This window comes from Gymnogyps californianus, unplaced genomic scaffold (assembly GCF_018139145.2).
Source record: "Gymnogyps californianus isolate 813 unplaced genomic scaffold, ASM1813914v2 HiC_scaffold_34, whole genome shotgun sequence".
NCBI classification, from domain to species: domain Eukaryota; kingdom Metazoa; phylum Chordata; class Aves; order Accipitriformes; family Cathartidae; genus Gymnogyps; species Gymnogyps californianus.
In genome coordinates this window covers 328,436-343,435 of record NW_026114224.1, presented here as the reverse complement: position 1 = coordinate 343,435, position 15,000 = coordinate 328,436, and the positions used below count along the sequence as shown (strand labels likewise).

General features: G+C 67.5%; 3 protein-coding genes across 3 annotated transcripts; 2 read left to right on the top strand and 1 right to left on the bottom strand.

Annotated features, from left to right (window-relative positions):
- Positions 1-174: 174 nt before the first annotated feature.
- DDIT3 (DNA damage inducible transcript 3) lies at positions 175-1,669 on the top strand. The gene is made up of 4 exons (XM_050914296.1): positions 175-232; positions 573-620; positions 755-919; positions 1,012-1,669. Exons 3-4 carry the CDS (start codon positions 779-781, stop codon positions 1,426-1,428), a joined length of 558 nt encoding a protein of 185 aa, XP_050770253.1. The 5' UTR covers positions 175-232; positions 573-620; positions 755-778; the 3' UTR covers positions 1,429-1,669.
- Positions 1,644-6,758, bottom strand: MARS1 (methionyl-tRNA synthetase 1). The gene is made up of 22 exons (XM_050914297.1): positions 6,656-6,758; positions 6,419-6,509; positions 6,262-6,340; positions 6,041-6,175; positions 5,797-5,872; positions 5,529-5,701; positions 5,313-5,425; positions 5,059-5,175; positions 4,753-4,956; positions 4,396-4,597; positions 4,213-4,287; positions 3,961-4,131; positions 3,777-3,872; positions 3,563-3,680; positions 3,105-3,318; positions 2,896-3,027; positions 2,686-2,790; positions 2,428-2,611; positions 2,239-2,310; positions 2,097-2,123; positions 1,879-1,968; positions 1,644-1,796 (listed from the first exon to the last, which is right to left on the bottom strand). Exons 1-22 carry the CDS (start codon positions 6,756-6,758, stop codon positions 1,644-1,646), a joined length of 2,730 nt encoding a protein of 909 aa, XP_050770254.1.
- A 2,045-nt stretch (positions 6,759-8,803) lies between these two features.
- ARHGAP9 (Rho GTPase activating protein 9) lies at positions 8,804-14,999 on the top strand (the record flags this gene model as incomplete). Its single annotated transcript, XM_050914262.1, is given in 12 exon segments — positions 8,804-9,104; positions 11,111-11,250; positions 11,743-11,820; positions 12,007-12,214; positions 12,217-12,235; positions 13,000-13,087; positions 13,245-13,340; positions 13,704-13,802; positions 13,901-14,024; positions 14,112-14,225; positions 14,789-14,887; positions 14,968-14,999. Coding segments are annotated over 12 exon segments (1,398 nt in total), but the record flags the coding sequence as incomplete, so codon positions are not given.
- Between the last annotated feature and the right edge of the window lies 1 nt (position 15,000).

Sequence of the window (15,000 nt, the reverse complement as noted above, 5' to 3'; positions counted from 1 at the left end):
CGGTGGGCGGTGGCACGCGCCCCCCCCCATTGGCTCGCACCGCCCCACGCGTCATGGCGCCGTGGGCGCCCGTTGGCTGCGGCCGGCGCGAGCGTTGCGTCACGCGGGGACCCTTAAAAGGGGCGCGGGCGGCGGCGCAGTGGGAGCGGAGCAGTGCGGGACGATGCGGGCGAGGATGAGCTGGGGGCAGCGCTCGGGCCGGAGCCGCGGGGAGCCGGGGCCGCCCAGGAAGGTGCGCCGGGGGGGACGCCGGGGAGCCGGCCCCGAGTGCGGCTGGGGCGGGGGAGGTAGATGGAGACGTTCCGTCCGGTCCTAGGAGGGACGCCGGGGTTCCCGGGGAGCGGGATGCCCGCAGGCCGCCCTCGTGGGAGAGTGGTCCTCGGGGCGCACCACTCCCCCCAGCGCGGGGCAGGCGGGGCGCTGCGCCCGGTACGTCGCCCCCTCCCCTCCCCCCCCTCCAACTGGTGGTACCCCCGGGAGCGGGGTGTGGGCTCCGAACCCCTGGGGAACCCTCCACCCGCCGCGCGGTGGTGGTGGGGGCAGAGTCTGACCCCGTCTCTCTCCCTCCCCAGGCATCCAGGAGAAAGTGCGTCCTTGTCGACCACCACACCTGAGAGCAGGTAGGGGGTGGGTGGGGGGCGGGGCGGCGGCGGCGACACCGTGGGGCTGCGGGGACCGGCTCCCCGCAGGGAGCAACGCCCCGGAGCTGAGAGTCCCCGCCTGACTCATCCCCTCCTCTCCCCACCCCCCACAGCCCCGCACTGGCCCAGAGGTGACAATGGCAGCTGAGGGGCTGCCTGCTGGGGGACCCACCAGCACCCTGCCCAGCTGGGAGCTGGAGGCCTGGTACCAGGACCTACAGGAGGTGCTGGCAGCAGCAGAGGGCAGTGGGCCCTCCCCACCCTGGGGGGCTGAGCAGGTGAGCTGAGCAGCCAGCAACACCCCTGGTGGGGGGGAAACAGGGCAGGGGGCACCGGTCACCTGGGGCTGGCTCCTCTTCTCTCCCTGCAGGCAGAGCTGGCTCCGCTGTGGGGCATGGAGGGGGCTGGTGGTGGTCCAGAGGGCTGCGAGCTGGACGCTGCCCTGGCTGCTGAGCTGCTGGAGCTGCTGGGGCCAGAGAGCACAGCTGGCACAGAGCCAGCAGGACCGCCAGGCTCAGCCTCCAGCAGGAGCTCCCCACCCCGGCTGGGCACAGAGGAGGATGAGGCAGGGGCAGCTACAGGGCGTGGGGTGAAGAGGAAGAGGTGCAGTGGCATGGTGGCAAGCAGGGACCGGGCCAAGCACCAGGAGCGGGCCAACGAGCAGCGGGTGCTGGAGCTGACAGCCCACAATGAGCAGCTCCGGGAAGAGATCCAGCGGCTCAGCATGGAGGTGGAGCGCACACGAGCAGCCCTCATCGACCGCATTGTGAACCTTCGCCGGGCTTAGGTGCCAATGCTGCTCCACAGCCAGTGGGGCAAGGACTCCGCTGCCCCTGCGGACCTGGAGGGCAGCCATGAACTGGAGGAGCACTACCCCACTAGCACAGACTGATGCTGTGGGGAGGGCACTGCTTCCATACACGATTGTATACTTTTTGCATTTTATTACACTCATAACCACCAGCCAGCACAACCCAGTCTCGTCTCTGGGTAGTGCTGGGGCTACTTCTTTCGCTTCCCCTTGGGCACAGGGACTTCAGGGCTTTTCCCCTCTGCTAGTGCCAGCTGCTTCTTCAGCTCCAGCAGCTTGGCCACCTCGGTGTCGACCTGGGCCTTCTCTGCCTTGTTGGCCTTCAGCTGCCGAACATGGTTGCCCTGGGCAGGTGGGGGGGGAGGGTGATAAGGGCTTGGGGGGCGGTAAGGGCAAGACAGGGCCAAGTCTGCCCCCCCAACTCACCTGCTTGGCCACCTCCTCTGTCAGCTCCTGGATCAGCTGGGGGTCACCTGGAGCCACAAGGGTCTCTGAGGCTGGAGGGGTGTCTTTGGCCTGTGGAAGGACAGAAATAAGTGTGAGCCCTGGTCCCAGCCCCCAGGGCAGAGCTCTGCACCCACCCCCCCTCATGCTGGAGAGGGGTGGGTTGCTGCAGGACCCCTGAGGCAGTGCCAGCAAGTTACCTGGGGCTCTACAGCAAGATCCTCAGGCTGGGAAAGGAGAGCCAGCAAGTGAGGAGGGACAGAAAGCAGAGGTGGAGAGGCTAGGAGGTGCCCAAGGTGGAGGAGCTGCAGGGGCACTGGGGGCACCGCAGCCCCCACTCACCTGCCCTCCCCCAAAGCGCTTGCGCAGGGCTTCAACCTGGTCATTCTCCAGCTTCTGGAAAAGGGGGCTCACCTGGACCCGGGAAGAAGAGGGGTCACCCCTGCAGGGTCAGCACCCCTGATCCCACACACTGCCCAGGGGGGCACAGCCTGCCTTCCCCCCTTCCCCCCCCCCCCCCCCCCCACCTACAGTGCCCACGCAATGCCCAGGAGGCAGGGTGCAGGTGAAGTCGTGGCTCAGGACGAAGCAGTCTGGGGGGATGCAGAGCTGCCTCTGGATGGCCAGGCTGACAGCAGGCATGTAGGGCTGTAACATGACGGCCAGCATGGAAGCTATGTTCACCGCCACACCGGTCACCGTGCCTGCACGCTGCCTGTGGGGTAGGAAACCCTCCATCAATGCCAGCTCCCAGCCCTGCCCCCCACCCATCCCCCCATCTCTCCCTACCTGTCCTTTTCATCCCCCTTGATCCGCTTCCAGGGCTCATTCACCTGGATGTACTGATTGCCATGGCGAGAGATGTTAAGGATACATCTCAGGGCATCACGGATGCTGGCGGGGGGTAGAGGGGGGCTGAGCGCCTGCTGTAGGTCAGGTCTCTGCCCTCCCACCCTCATAATTCAGCCCTGCTCCGGCCCCAGGGTTTCAACTACCCACCGGACTTTCTCCAGCAGCTGGTGGTACTGGCGCAGCTCCAGGGTGACACGGGCCAAGAGCCGCTTGTCATCCAGTGTCAGGACCATGTTGGGGACGGTGCCACCAAAGAACTTGCACACGAACATGCCAGCTCTGGGGAGAGAGGCGGAGCAGGCATGAGCACAGCCTAGGGTCAGATGGCCCCTGCCACCACCAGGGTGTCCCAGAACCTGTTGATGAAGTTGCCTAGGTTGTTCAGCAGCTCTGAGTTGTTCTTGAGCATGAGGTCGCTCCAGGAGAAGGCACTGTCCTGCCCTTCAGGCCGCAGGTACAGCAGGTAGAAGCGCCAGATGTCCGCAGGGATGCCTGTGTCCTTGGCCATGTCCCCAAACACTCCCACACCCCGGCTCTTGGAAAACTTCCCATCCTCATAGTTCAGGTACTCTGGGGAGGGCAGGAGAGACCCCACCATGGGGCCCAAGCCTGGATCCAGCTCTCTCCCAGGCCGGGAACAGCCCCACAACACAGGGAGATGCTGTCAAAGTGCTGATAGGCTCATGCTGAGCTCAAAGGGGCTTCCAAGTCAAGGAGGGCAAATGCAGTGTTGTGCCTGTGCAGGACAGGCTGGACTGTTCCCAGTACTGAGGGAAAGTGTGGAGACTCCCTAGTTCCTGGTGACCCCCAATACCTGTAGCAATGAGGTGGTTCACCAGGGTGTAGTTGTCATCAGCGCCCAGGAGCGAGCAGGGGAATATGACGCTGTGGAATGGGACGTTGTCCTTGGCCATGAAGTTGTAGAGCTTAACCTGATAGGTAGTCGGGGGAGGCAGGGGGGGACATCAGTGGACCCTGATGTCCAGGTCTGTCCCTACCTCCACCCTGCAGCAGCACCAGGCTCCTACCTGCTGTGGGTTCTTCCACCACCTCTCCCACTGGTCGGTGTAGTTGGCCGTAATGGACAAGTAGCCAATGGGAGCGTCAAACCACACGTAAAAAACCTGAAGGGAGAGTGACACATGAGCAGGGGAGCCCCAGGCAGGGCACCTGGGGACAGATGCTGCAACTGAGGGGACAGGTGGGACCCACCTTGTCGCGGAAGCCATCAAGGGGCACAGGCGTACCCCACTTCAGGTCACGGGTGATGCAGCGGGGTTTGAGCCCATCCCGGATCCAGGACCGAGTGATGTAGCGAGCGTTGGCCGTCCAGTCCCCCGTGGCCCAGGACTGCTCCAGCCAGGGCTCCAGCTGCTCCTGCAGCTGTGGGCAAACGCACAGGGATGGTCAGTGGTACCAGGGGGTGCCCCATCCCCTCCCCACTCCCCGAGGGATGAAGCTCACCTTGGGTAGGTCCAGGAAAAGGTGCTGGGTGGGTTTCACCACAGGGACGCCCCTGCAGAGCTTGCATTGCGGATTCTGTCAGGAAGAAAAACACGGGTTGGAGGGAGCCCAGGACAAGGCTGGAGGTCCCAGGCAGAGCTGGTGGAGGGTTGTGGGACAGTCCCCAGGGGGATCCTGTCCCACCTTCAGCTCCACAGCATTGATGAGTTTGCCACATTTATCACATTGGTCCCCCCGGGCCTCCTTGTAGCTGCAGAAGGGGCAGGTGCCCTCCACAAAGCGGTCAGCCAGGAACCGCTGGCAGTCCTCACATCGCAGCTGCTCCATAGTGTCTTGCAGCAGGAAACCACGGGCCAGCAGGCGCTGGAAGATGTCCTGGGCAATCCTGGGACAGGAGAGGAAGAGGAGGGGGGCAGCCCCCATTAGCCAGGGAACCCTCCAGAGCCACAGACCACCCTCAGCCAGGCATGCTGGGGTTCCTCCCAACATTCCCCAGCACTGGTCCCTCCATGTAAGCCCCAAGGGGACGCAGCTGCTCACATGGTCTGGTACGGCGTGGTGGTGCGGCCGAAGAAGTCGAAGGAGATGTTGAACCAGCGGTAGATATCAGCGTGGATGGCGTTGTACTTGTTGCAGATCTCCTGGGGCGTCAGCCCCTCTTCCACCGCCTTGGTCTCAGTGGCTGTGCCGTACTCATCCGTACCGCACACGTACAGCGTGTTCCAGTTCCGCAGGCGGCAGTACCTGCAGGCAGGGGCCTGTGACACCCGTGCAGGTGCTGGGGGCAGTACAGCCCCCCATGATGATCCCCCAGCCCCAGGGAGCTTTCCCGCAGCCAGGTCTCACCTGGCAAAGGTGTCGGCACTGAGGACGCAACCAATGATGTTGCCGAGGTGGGGCACATTGTTCACGTAGGGCAGAGCACTGGTGATCAGGATGTTCCTCATGCCCTCCACGGGCAGCCTGGCATGGACAGGGCCAGTCAGAGCAGGCACAAAGAGCAACAGGGCCACCCCACCCCAGAACAATCAGCCTGGGAGCCCCTGCCAGGCCCCTTGGAGGTCTGGGACAGCCAGCCCTCGTGTCATCTTGGAACTCACACAGGTTTCTGAGGCTGCCAGGGCTTGGGCAGTGCAGCAGCACCGCGGCCCCAGGCATCCACAGCAGCTGTGATTTCCTCCTCCGTCAGGGCAGGCTCAGAACCTTCTTCCTCCTGCGGGGAAGGCTGCTCCCAGTGAGGGTCTGTGCGCCTGTCACTGCCAGCCCCACGGGGGCCCATCCCTGGGCCAGGGCTGAGCAGGGGGCCAGGGCTGTACCTCAGGCTCGTTACTGGTGGCTCTCTCCATGGCCAGGCAGGGCGGAGGCTGCTTCTGCAGGTAGGACTTGAACTCCAGCAGCGCCTTGGGCGTCAGAATGGAGTCGGCAGCTTTTCTGCAGGCCTCCGAGAGCGTCATGCTCTGGAACCAGGTCCTCAGCACCTGCAACTCACCTTGAGGGGCGAGAGAAAGACAGAGAGCAGCATGATTCTTACAGCCACAGGAACACAAGGAATGCTCCCCCTCGGCACCCCTATTTCACTCTTACTTGGCAGGCTGGTCTCATCCTGGAGGACAGGGAACAAGGTACCCCATACAACCACATCAGCCACTGACTTGGTGTCCTGGGCCAGAGAAGCAGAGTCAGGCCCTGAGGCAGCCCCAACCCAGGCTCAGGGCTCTGTCTCAGGGCAGGCAGCAGCAAGCTCAGCTCTACAGGGAGAAGGCCCCACTCCCTCCCTAGCAGTCTCCCCTAGGCAGCGGGGCTCCTCCCACCCCGCAGTCCCACTCACCCCAGCAAGGTAGGCAGTGCCTCTCCTGGACAAGTTCTGCTCTATGTGGGCCAGCAACTTCCCCAGGGCTTCCACTGCTTCCAGCCCCTTCTTGCCGTGCACCAGCTGAGTGTACAGGGCAGCTGAGGCAGCCGGCTAGGAGCAGACAGAGGCAGAAGGGGTCAGGTAGGCCGGGCCCGGTGGCAGGGTGGGGGAAGCCACCATACCCCTGGGGCACCCACCTGCAGCTCAGTGGCCTCCCACTCCAGCCACTGGTTGGTGAGGTCGGTGGGCTCTTCGCCGCGGGCCAGGAAGAAGAACCTGGGGGGGGGGTTGGGGGGGGGGGTGTGGAGCTGGAGGCTGCAGGGCCGCGCCCCGCCCCCGGCACTCGGTACTCACTGGCAGATGGCGTTGGGAGAGAAGAGGACGGTGCCGCTGTCCAGCTCCAGAGCAGGCACCCACGGGGTGCTCAGCGGGGCGAGGGGCCGCTCTGCAGGGGGGAAAGCAAGCTCGTCAGGCCCGGCGGCCCCCGCCGAGGGGTGGGGATCACCGGGGCCGCTGCCAGGGGCTCCCTGCCGGGGAGCGGAGCAGCCGCCGCCACCGCCGCGGCGGTGGTGGTGGTGGTGGTGATCTCACCTAAGGGGCCGGCCCAGACGAGCCGCACCGGGGCGGCGGCGGCCCCGGCAGCCGCCAGCACCTTCAGCGCGGCGGGGCCGCCCGCCGCCACCCGCAGCCGCATCGCCGCGCGCTGATGCAACGGGGCCACGCGCGGGGCACGCCGGAACCGGCCGCCCCGCCGCCGCACTACAGCCCCCACAATTCCCCGCGCGGCGGCGGCCGGCCTCCCCAACTCTCGCGAGAGCGCCGGCCGCGCGGTCGCCATGGCGACACGGGAGCCGGCCCACCGGGGTTGCCATGGCCACCGGGCGGGGCCGCCACCGCCCGCAGCATCCTCCTCTCCCGCCGCGGAATGGGGCCGTGATGTCACGGCACGGTGCCAAAGCTGCCTGGCAGCACGGCGCTCCACGTCACACGATTCCCCCACGACCCCCTTGTGTCATGCCGTCCCCCCCCCACCCCCCGAGGTGGACCGGGGCGCCACCCTGCCCCTCCCCGCACTGCCTCCCCGGGTCGCGGGCGGGGACCCAGGCGTCCTGCCCCCGGTCCCGGAACACTCCCACCTCCGCCCTCCCGCAGCCCCCGCTCCCCCGCCGGAACCCGGTGTCCAAGTGCCCGCGCCTGCTTTCCAACAGGGACACTCCCTTCCCGCCCCGAGAGCCGGGAGGACCCCCCAGCTCCCCGTCCCGCCCCGCAGCGGGGCGAGGACCCAGGCGTCCCGTCTCGTCCTGTCACATGTTCGCTACGGGCGGGCCCGACCCGCCACCCCGGCAGGATCAGGTGGGTGGGGGACACCGGGGGGTCCCGCCGGGGGGTCGCTGGCCTGGACCGGGGCTCCGTGCAGGCACAGCCTGGCGGCCCCCCCAGCCCCCCCGTCCTGTTCCCCGGGCCCCCCCCCGGTGCCACAGGAACCGGTGGGGCAGACAGAGCAAAGGGAAGCGGGGGTGGGTGTCGGGAACGGGGTGGGACACAACCGGGCTGGGGTCCTCCCCCGGGCAAAGCTGATTTGCCCCCCCCCGGGGCAGTGCAATTACCCCGATTGCCCTGCCTCGCCCCCCCTCCCTGACCCCTCCCAGCAGCACAGTGTGGGCAGAGCCGAAAGGCGCTTGGGGCCGAGCAGGGTCGAGCGGGGCCCAGGCTCTAATCCCTGCACCCCACGGGTGCTGAGCTGGCTGGGTGCGGGCAGGACGCCGGTGTCCTCCACCTACACCCCATGGCAGCCCCCACCACTTCTGTATCCTGGCATCAGGTCCTGCCCACCGGCCCCACAGTGGTGCCCCAAAGATGGTGAGTGTATCTCCAGCTGGGGGCAGGCTTGGGCGCTGTAGGGCCATGGAGCTGGGGGGGCTGCAGCTCTGGGAGCCTAGGGCTGTGGGGCTGGGACCAGGGAATACGGGGTGGGGGGCTGGGAGACCTGGGGACGGGGACTAAGGGACTGGGTGCCACAGGGGTGTAGGGCTGTGGGATGGAGACCAGGGGCTGGGGGGGCTGCAGGGCCATAGGATGAGGACCAGGGGACCAGAGGCCATGGGGCCATGGAGCTGAGGCCCCCCCAGTACCACCCCCCAGCCCCATGCCGTGTGGTGCGAGGAAGCCGCAGCCTCACTGCTTCCTGCTGCAGCAGCTGCTGGGTTTCCTGCACGTCCCTGAGCCCTGGCTGCCCCAGCACCCCCAGCCCCTCTGGTCCCCCCAATCTGCCCAGTCCCCCGTACCCCAGGGCCAGGCACTGCCTTCCCCAGCACCAGGAACTGGGGCAGCACATGGTGCCTCCACTGCTTGTGGACAGGATTGCTGTGGGGCATTGCCATGATTGGGGGGGAACCCCTGGCTGTGGGGCACAGCCTGGCCATGGGGCATTGCCATGGCCATGGGGCACATTCTGTCTGTGAGGCACAGCCTGGGATATGGGCACAGCTGGGCCATGGGGCATTGCTATGGCCATGGGATGCAGCCTGGCCATAGGGCACAACATTGTCCAGTGAATCCTGGCCCTGCAGGCAGGGTCCCTTGCTGCCACCTGTGGCACTGCTCAGCCCTATTCCACCACAGCCCAGGGCCATGCCAGCCATGGGGCATAGGGCACGTCCGCCCTGACCCCCAGTCCTGTGCCCTGCAGATGGGGAGGGCCAGGCTGTAGTGGGCCCAGGCGCCCTGAGAGGGCTGAGGATGCTGGCAGGGCGGTGGCGGCTGGAGGGGCGGCGGTGGCGGCAAGCTGAGCCAGCCGTGGTGCTCCGCGCCCTCTACAACTACGCATACCGCGCTGAGGACGGGCGGCATGTGGCCATGGCAGCTGGCGAGCAGTTCCTGCTGCTCCACAAAGCCAACGAGGACTGGTGGCAGGTGAGACGGGCCAGCGAGCCCCGCTGGGCTCGGCCCTTCTTCGTCCCTGCTACCTACGTGGCCGAGCTGGACCCTGGTGACACCGGGAGACGGAGCACACTGACCCCTAGCCAGCCTGTGGGCACAGGTGAGCGGGGCAGGGAGGCACAGGGCTGGGGCCATGGGGCAAGGAGACACAGGATGGCAGGAAACTGGGAGAATGGCGCCACGGGGCACTGAGGTGGGGGCAAGGGGTTGGGGGCATTAGGGGCAAAGAATGAGGTGACACAGAGTACAGGGCTGGAGGACACACCACTGGGGGTCCTGGGCTGTGGGTCTGGGTGCACAAGGCTGGGGGAAGATTTGGGCTGGGGGCACTAAGGGCACAGGATAAGGGGGCACTTGAGGGACAGGGCTGGAGGACCCATTGAGGGCACAGGGCTGGGAGACACCTGTGGGGTGTGAGGGGTATAGGTGGGGCCAAAGGGCTGGGAGTGCAGGAGGTGGAAGGGGTACAGGGCTGCAGGCACTGGGAGACACCGAGTCTCCATGGGGCTGGGGGTACCAGAGGCAGGGGGACACTGGGGAAAACAGGGTTGGGGCCCAGGGGTGGAGGTCTTTGCCCCCCCACCTGCAACCTGAAGCATCATTATGGGTTGATGGGTACCCTCCTCTCTTCCCCCAGGCCTGCCACCGCAGTACCGCTCACTGGAGGACCTGTGTGGCCCCCCTCCGCCCCCCTCCCAGGAGGCTGGACTGAGCCCCACCCGCCCTGTGGGCCGCTGCATCAGCACCAGCCAGCTGCCAGAGGGGGCCCTGCCCGCCCCCCCCCCAGCCCTGCCAGGGTGCCAGTCCCAGCAGGAGCTGCTGGCCCAGGGCATTGGGGTGAGTGGTGGCCAGGTAGCCCCAAGAGGACACCCTGTGCCCCCAGCCCTGTTCCCCTCTGAGCCCCTGCAGCCTCACCAGTGCTCCCTATCCCTGCACACCCCCCAGCCTTTGCACCCTCCTTCCCTCAACCTGCACGCTGTGTCTCCAACCTGCGTCCCCAACCTGCTCCCCCCACTTCACCCATCTCCACGCCTTGCACCCCTAACCTCGCCCATCTGTATCCCCAACCCTGCCCCCCTGCATCACCTGCCTGCAACCCCTGCACCCCCAATCTCACTCCCCTGTATCGCCCACCTCTATACCCCTCACACCCCCAACCTCGCCTCCTGCATCACCCACTTGCACCCCCTGCAACCCCCAAATTCACCCCTCTGCATCGCCAACCTGCACCTTCCACATTCACCCCTCTGCATTGCCCACCTGCACCCCCAGCCTCACCTCCTGCATCGCCAACCTGCACCTCTGATGTCCCCCAACATCGCCCCCCTGCATTGCCCACCTGCACCCCCCAAACTCACCCCTCTGCATCACCCACCTGCACCCCCTGCGCCCCCAAACTCGCCCCACTGCATCGCCCACCTGCACCCCCCAGCCGCGCAACCTTGCTCCACTCCCTACACACCCCGACCCCCCTGCACCCCAGCACCCTCCAACCCCGCCCTCCCTGCCGCCACTTCCTCGTCGCCGTGGGGCAGCGGAGGAAGTGCGGGGGGGGCGGAGGGGCCGTGCCGCCCGCAGCGGGGTCGGGGGGGCCGAGGGGAGCCGGTGCTGCGCGGCCGCGGGCGGCAGGTGGGAGCGGGGCGCCGGGCCCAGGCCGGGGAGCACCGGGGGGGGCCGCGGCTGCCGGAGGGGGCGGGGGGGGGAGGCAAACGGCTCCGGGGAAGCGATTGCAAAACCCTGATCCGGGCTGGGCAGGGCGCCGGGGGACCGCGGGGGGAGGGGGACAGGGCAAGGGGGCACTGCTCGGGGCTGGGGGGCAGGGTGCGGGGGGAATGCGGGGGACTGGGGGACAGTGCAAGAGGACAGTACTGGCGGCACTGCTGGGGGCTGGGGAGCAGGGCAGGGGGGCACTGCTGGGGCTGGGCAGGGGATGAGACTGGGGGCAGGGCATGGGAGGCACAGCATGGGGCTGGGGGTACGCTATGGGCATTGTCCATGTGCCCCCCTCCCCCCAGTTTAGGATCTGTCCCCCCAGGTGCCCCCCTCGGAGCCACCATGATCTACTGCAACCTTGAGGAGCTGCAGCGGGCAGGGGGCCAGGCTGAGCCCCCAGCGCCGGCTGGGCCCCCCCTCCAACTTTTGGGGGCCTGGGAGCGTCACCTGGACCCCAGCACCGGTCGCTGCTTCTTCTACAACCCCCAAACGGGCATGACCTCCTGGAAACCCCCCGGCGGCACCGGGAGGCGGTGGGCATGGAGGGCAGCAGGGGGGAGTACTGGGGCCTTGCCAGCCTCCCCACCGGCTGGGGCTACACACCCTCATCCCTCCCTGCCCCCCCCCATGTCCCCCCACTTCCCCACCAGCATCCATCCCACTGTCCTCCATACTCCCCATGCCCCCCCATGTGCCACCGTGTCCTCCAATGTCCACTATATCCGCCTCATGCCCCCCCCATTGCCCCCCCTTTTGCCCCCCCCAGCGTCCCCTGTGACTCCTCAGTTCTCCCAAATTATCCCCCCAATATCTTCCCTCCCACCCCCTCCATGTGGCTCCACCACTGACCCCTCTGACTCCCCAGTGCCCTCCAGGTCCCCCTCACTGCCCCCCCTTGTCCCTGGCACAGCCCCACTGAGCGCTGGCAATTAGTGCCAGCGCTAATTGCTGTGGCGGGCCCAGTCCCGGGGGACCTGGCCACGCCATCCCCTGAGGCTGGCCCATGTCCTCTGTGTACCCTGCAGGGCCTGCCTCCCCCTGCCGATTCCCCCAGGACCACGGCACGCTGGAGCTCCAAGGATGCTGGGGTCCCCGGTGGCACCGTGAGCTGGGGGTCGGGGGCAGGGGGGGGCAGAGGCACAGGGAGAGGGCAGGGTGGGAGGGGGCTGGAGAGGAGGGAGGATGGGGGAGCACTGGGTAGCATGGGAAGGGGTCAAGGCATGGATGGATAATGGCGGGGGGCACCAGGGAGGGCCCGGGCTGTGCCTCCCGCACTGCCCCACTCCCAGCAGGTGAGCCACGGCCGGACCCTTGCCCACCACAGCCTGGAGGATGGGGCAGCCGCCCCCCAGCCCTCACCGGCCCCGCCCTGCGCCCCCACCCTGCCCACCGTGAGTTACCCCGGGGCCGGGGGGCACTGGGAGGGACTGGGGACAGCACTGACCCTGTCCTTGCAGGAGGTGCAGAAGGCTGGGCAGCTCAACAGGACCAAGATCGCTGAGGGGGAAAGAAGCTCAGGTGGGGGCTGGGGTGGGGAGGGGGCTGTGCCAGGCTGGGGTCCTGGGGGCGGGGTTCTGGTGCAGGGGGCTGTGCCAGGCTGGGGTCCTGGGGGCGGGGTTCTGGTGCAGGGGGCTGTGCCAGGCTGGGGTCCCCCAGGGGAGAGGTTCTGGTGCAGGGGGCTGTGCCAGGCTGGGGTCCCCCAGGGGAGAGGTTCTGGTGCAGGGGGCTGTGCCAAGCTGGGGTCCCCAGGGGGAGGTTCTGGTGCAGGGGGCTGTGCCAGGCTGGGGTCCCCCAGGGGGGAGGTTCTGGTGCAGGGGGCTGTGCCAGGCTGGGGTCCCAGCGGGGGCTGTGCCAGGCTTGGGAGGTCCATATTGAAGCAGGGGGGCTGTGCCAATCTGGGGGTCCATGCCAGGTTTGGGAGGGGGTCCCCACTTGAGCAGAGGGTTTCTGCTAAGCTGAGGGGCCATGCCAGCCTGGGTGGGGGGAAGTTTATGCCAGGGGGGCTGTGCCAGCCAGGGGCGGGCATTCCAGCCTGGGGAGGCCATGCCAGCCTGGCCTATGGCTTTTCACAGCTGAGGGGCTCCAGACAAGCGATGTCCCTGGCACACAAAGGTGCTTTCAGCTATGCCAGACTGGGGGTGAGGGGGCGGATCTGGGGCGCTGCCAGTGCCCAAAAGGTGCCCGGGCCCTGTGTGGGGCTCTGCTGGGGTAGGGGGCACCCAAGCCTGCCCCCAGCCTTGGCTGGGGAAGGGTTGGGGGTGCCCCTCACCTGCTGCCCCCAGGAAGAGCTGGGGGGTCTCCTGGGTGGTGCTGGCCGGGAACAGCCTCATCTTCTACAAGGAGCACAAGGGACCGGCACCCACTGCCTGGGTGAGTGGGGCGCACGGAGGTGGGCTGGGACAGTGGGGGAGTGCTGGAGCATGGGGAGGCATGGGGGGGACAGTGGGGGAAGAGGGCTGTGGAGGCATACGAGATGCTGTGGAGACGCAAGGGGGACAGGACACCCGTGACACCTGGTGCCCCCCAGTGCCCTGCCAGCAGCCGCCCCGAGAGCAGCGTGGACTTGCGGGGGGCTGCCCTGGATTGGGCCCGTGACCTCTCCAGCAAGAAGAACGTCATCCACGTAAGTGGGGTGCGATGCCAGGCTGGGAATGTGGGGGTGCCTAAACTGCACAGCCCAGGGGACGTGGGGCTCTCCATAACACTCTGGGCATCACAGGGATCCCCCTAAATGCAGCCCACGGAGGAGGGGACCCCACAGCCCAGCATGTACAGGAACACCCAAAATGGGACAAAGGGGTGCCACTCATATACTCCCCCGGGGTGGGGGGTGTGTAGGGCCCCCCCTTGGGTTAGGGGCACCCCTGGAGCCCCCCATTGGGGGGGAGCAGGGCACCCCTGGAGTGCCTGCATCCCTCTGGCCCCTGTAGGGGTCCCCGGGGGTCCCTGCCCCTCCCCCATCCTGCTGCCCCCTCCCCCCCGCTAGCTCCGCACTGTGACGGGTAACGAGTTCCTGCTGCAGTCAGACCAAGAGGCCACCATCCAGGAGTGGGCCCGGGCCATCCGGGGGGTCATCCGCCAGCTGGTGAGTGCCTGGAGGGGGGGCAGGGGTTGCCCCATGGCTGCCCCCAGCCCCGTCAGCATCCCCAACTGTCCCTGTCCACCACCACCCCCCCGCCCCAGGACCTGGAGAACCCCATGCATGCGCCTGTGGGGTGGCTGCGCCGGGGGGATGTTGGGGACCTGGTGGAGCTCAGCGGGGACGAGGATGAGGCGCCGCGGGTCACTGAGGGGGCCGGGGCTCCAGGTAGGGTTGGGGACCGAGGGGGGGAGCAGGCCTCAGGGCTGGCGTGACTGTGACCGTGACCGCGCCCTGGGCCCGCTGTGCCCTCAGGTGCCCCCCACGGCCCTGACGCCTTGGAGAAGAAGCGGGTGAAGAGCAAGCTGAGGCGCTTCATCGTCAAGCGGCCCCCGCTCCAGAGCCTGCAGGAGAAGGGGCTCATTCGAGGTGGGGCTCCCCAGCTGCAGGACCTCCCCCCAAGTCCCACCACGCCCTCGGGACCTCCCCAAACCCTCTCACATCCTCCTCCTGCCCCAGAGTGGGAGAGGAAGAGGGTGCCTGAGTGCTCCATTGAGCCTTGGCTGCCTGTCCCCCATGGGTCCCAGTGCCCCCCCCGCGCAGTGTTCCTGCCCTGAGTCCCTATGCACCCATTGGTCCCAGTGTCCCTCCCAAGTCCCAGCATCCCCTCCTGGTCCCTGTTCCCCTCCTGATCCCAGTGTCTATCCTCCACCCCACCCCCCATCCCGTCCCAGAATCCCCCTGTCAGTCCCTGAATCCCCCCCTCAGTCCCTGTGCACCCACCAGTCCCAGTGTCTCCCTCCAGTCCAGCTTCCCTTCCTGGTCCCAGTGTCCTCTCCCAGTCCTGGTGTCCCTCCCTGCCTTCACCACCACCCTCCTGGTCCCCAGCATTCCATTCTGGTCCCTGTACCCCCCCACCCCGGTCCCATTTACCCCCCGCCAAGTCCCAGTGCTCCCCCATCCCAGTTTGCCCCAGCGCTGCCCTCTCCCAGACCAGGTGTTTGGGTGCCGCTTGGACGCCTTGTGCCAGCGGGAGAACACCACAGTGCCCCGCTTCGTCCGGCTCTGCGTGGAGGCCATCGAGGAGAGAGGTAGGGTCCTCCCAGCCAGCATGCCCCCGCAGCTGGCACGAACTTCCCCCACGATGTCTCGCCCCCCTCATTGTCCCCAGGCCTTGATGTTGACGGGATCTACCGGGTCAACG

Coding starts and splice junctions, on each gene's coding strand:
- MARS1 (XM_050914297.1), bottom strand. CDS start 6,758: ATGCGGCTGCGGGTGGCGGCGGGCGGCCCCGCCGCGCTGAAGGTGCTG. Junction 5,873..6,040: donor GCACTGCCTACCTTGCTGGG/GTGAGTGGGACT, acceptor TCTCTGGCCCAG/GACACCAAGTCAGTGGCTGA. Junction 4,288..4,395: donor TCAATGCTGTGGAGCTGAAG/GTGGGACAGGAT, acceptor TCTTCCTGACAG/AATCCGCAATGCAAGCTCTG.
- DDIT3 (XM_050914296.1), top strand. CDS start 779: ATGGCAGCTGAGGGGCTGCCTGCTGGGGGACCCACCAGCACCCTGCCC. Junction 920..1,011: donor CACCCTGGGGGGCTGAGCAG/GTGAGCTGAGCA, acceptor CTCTCCCTGCAG/GCAGAGCTGGCTCCGCTGTG.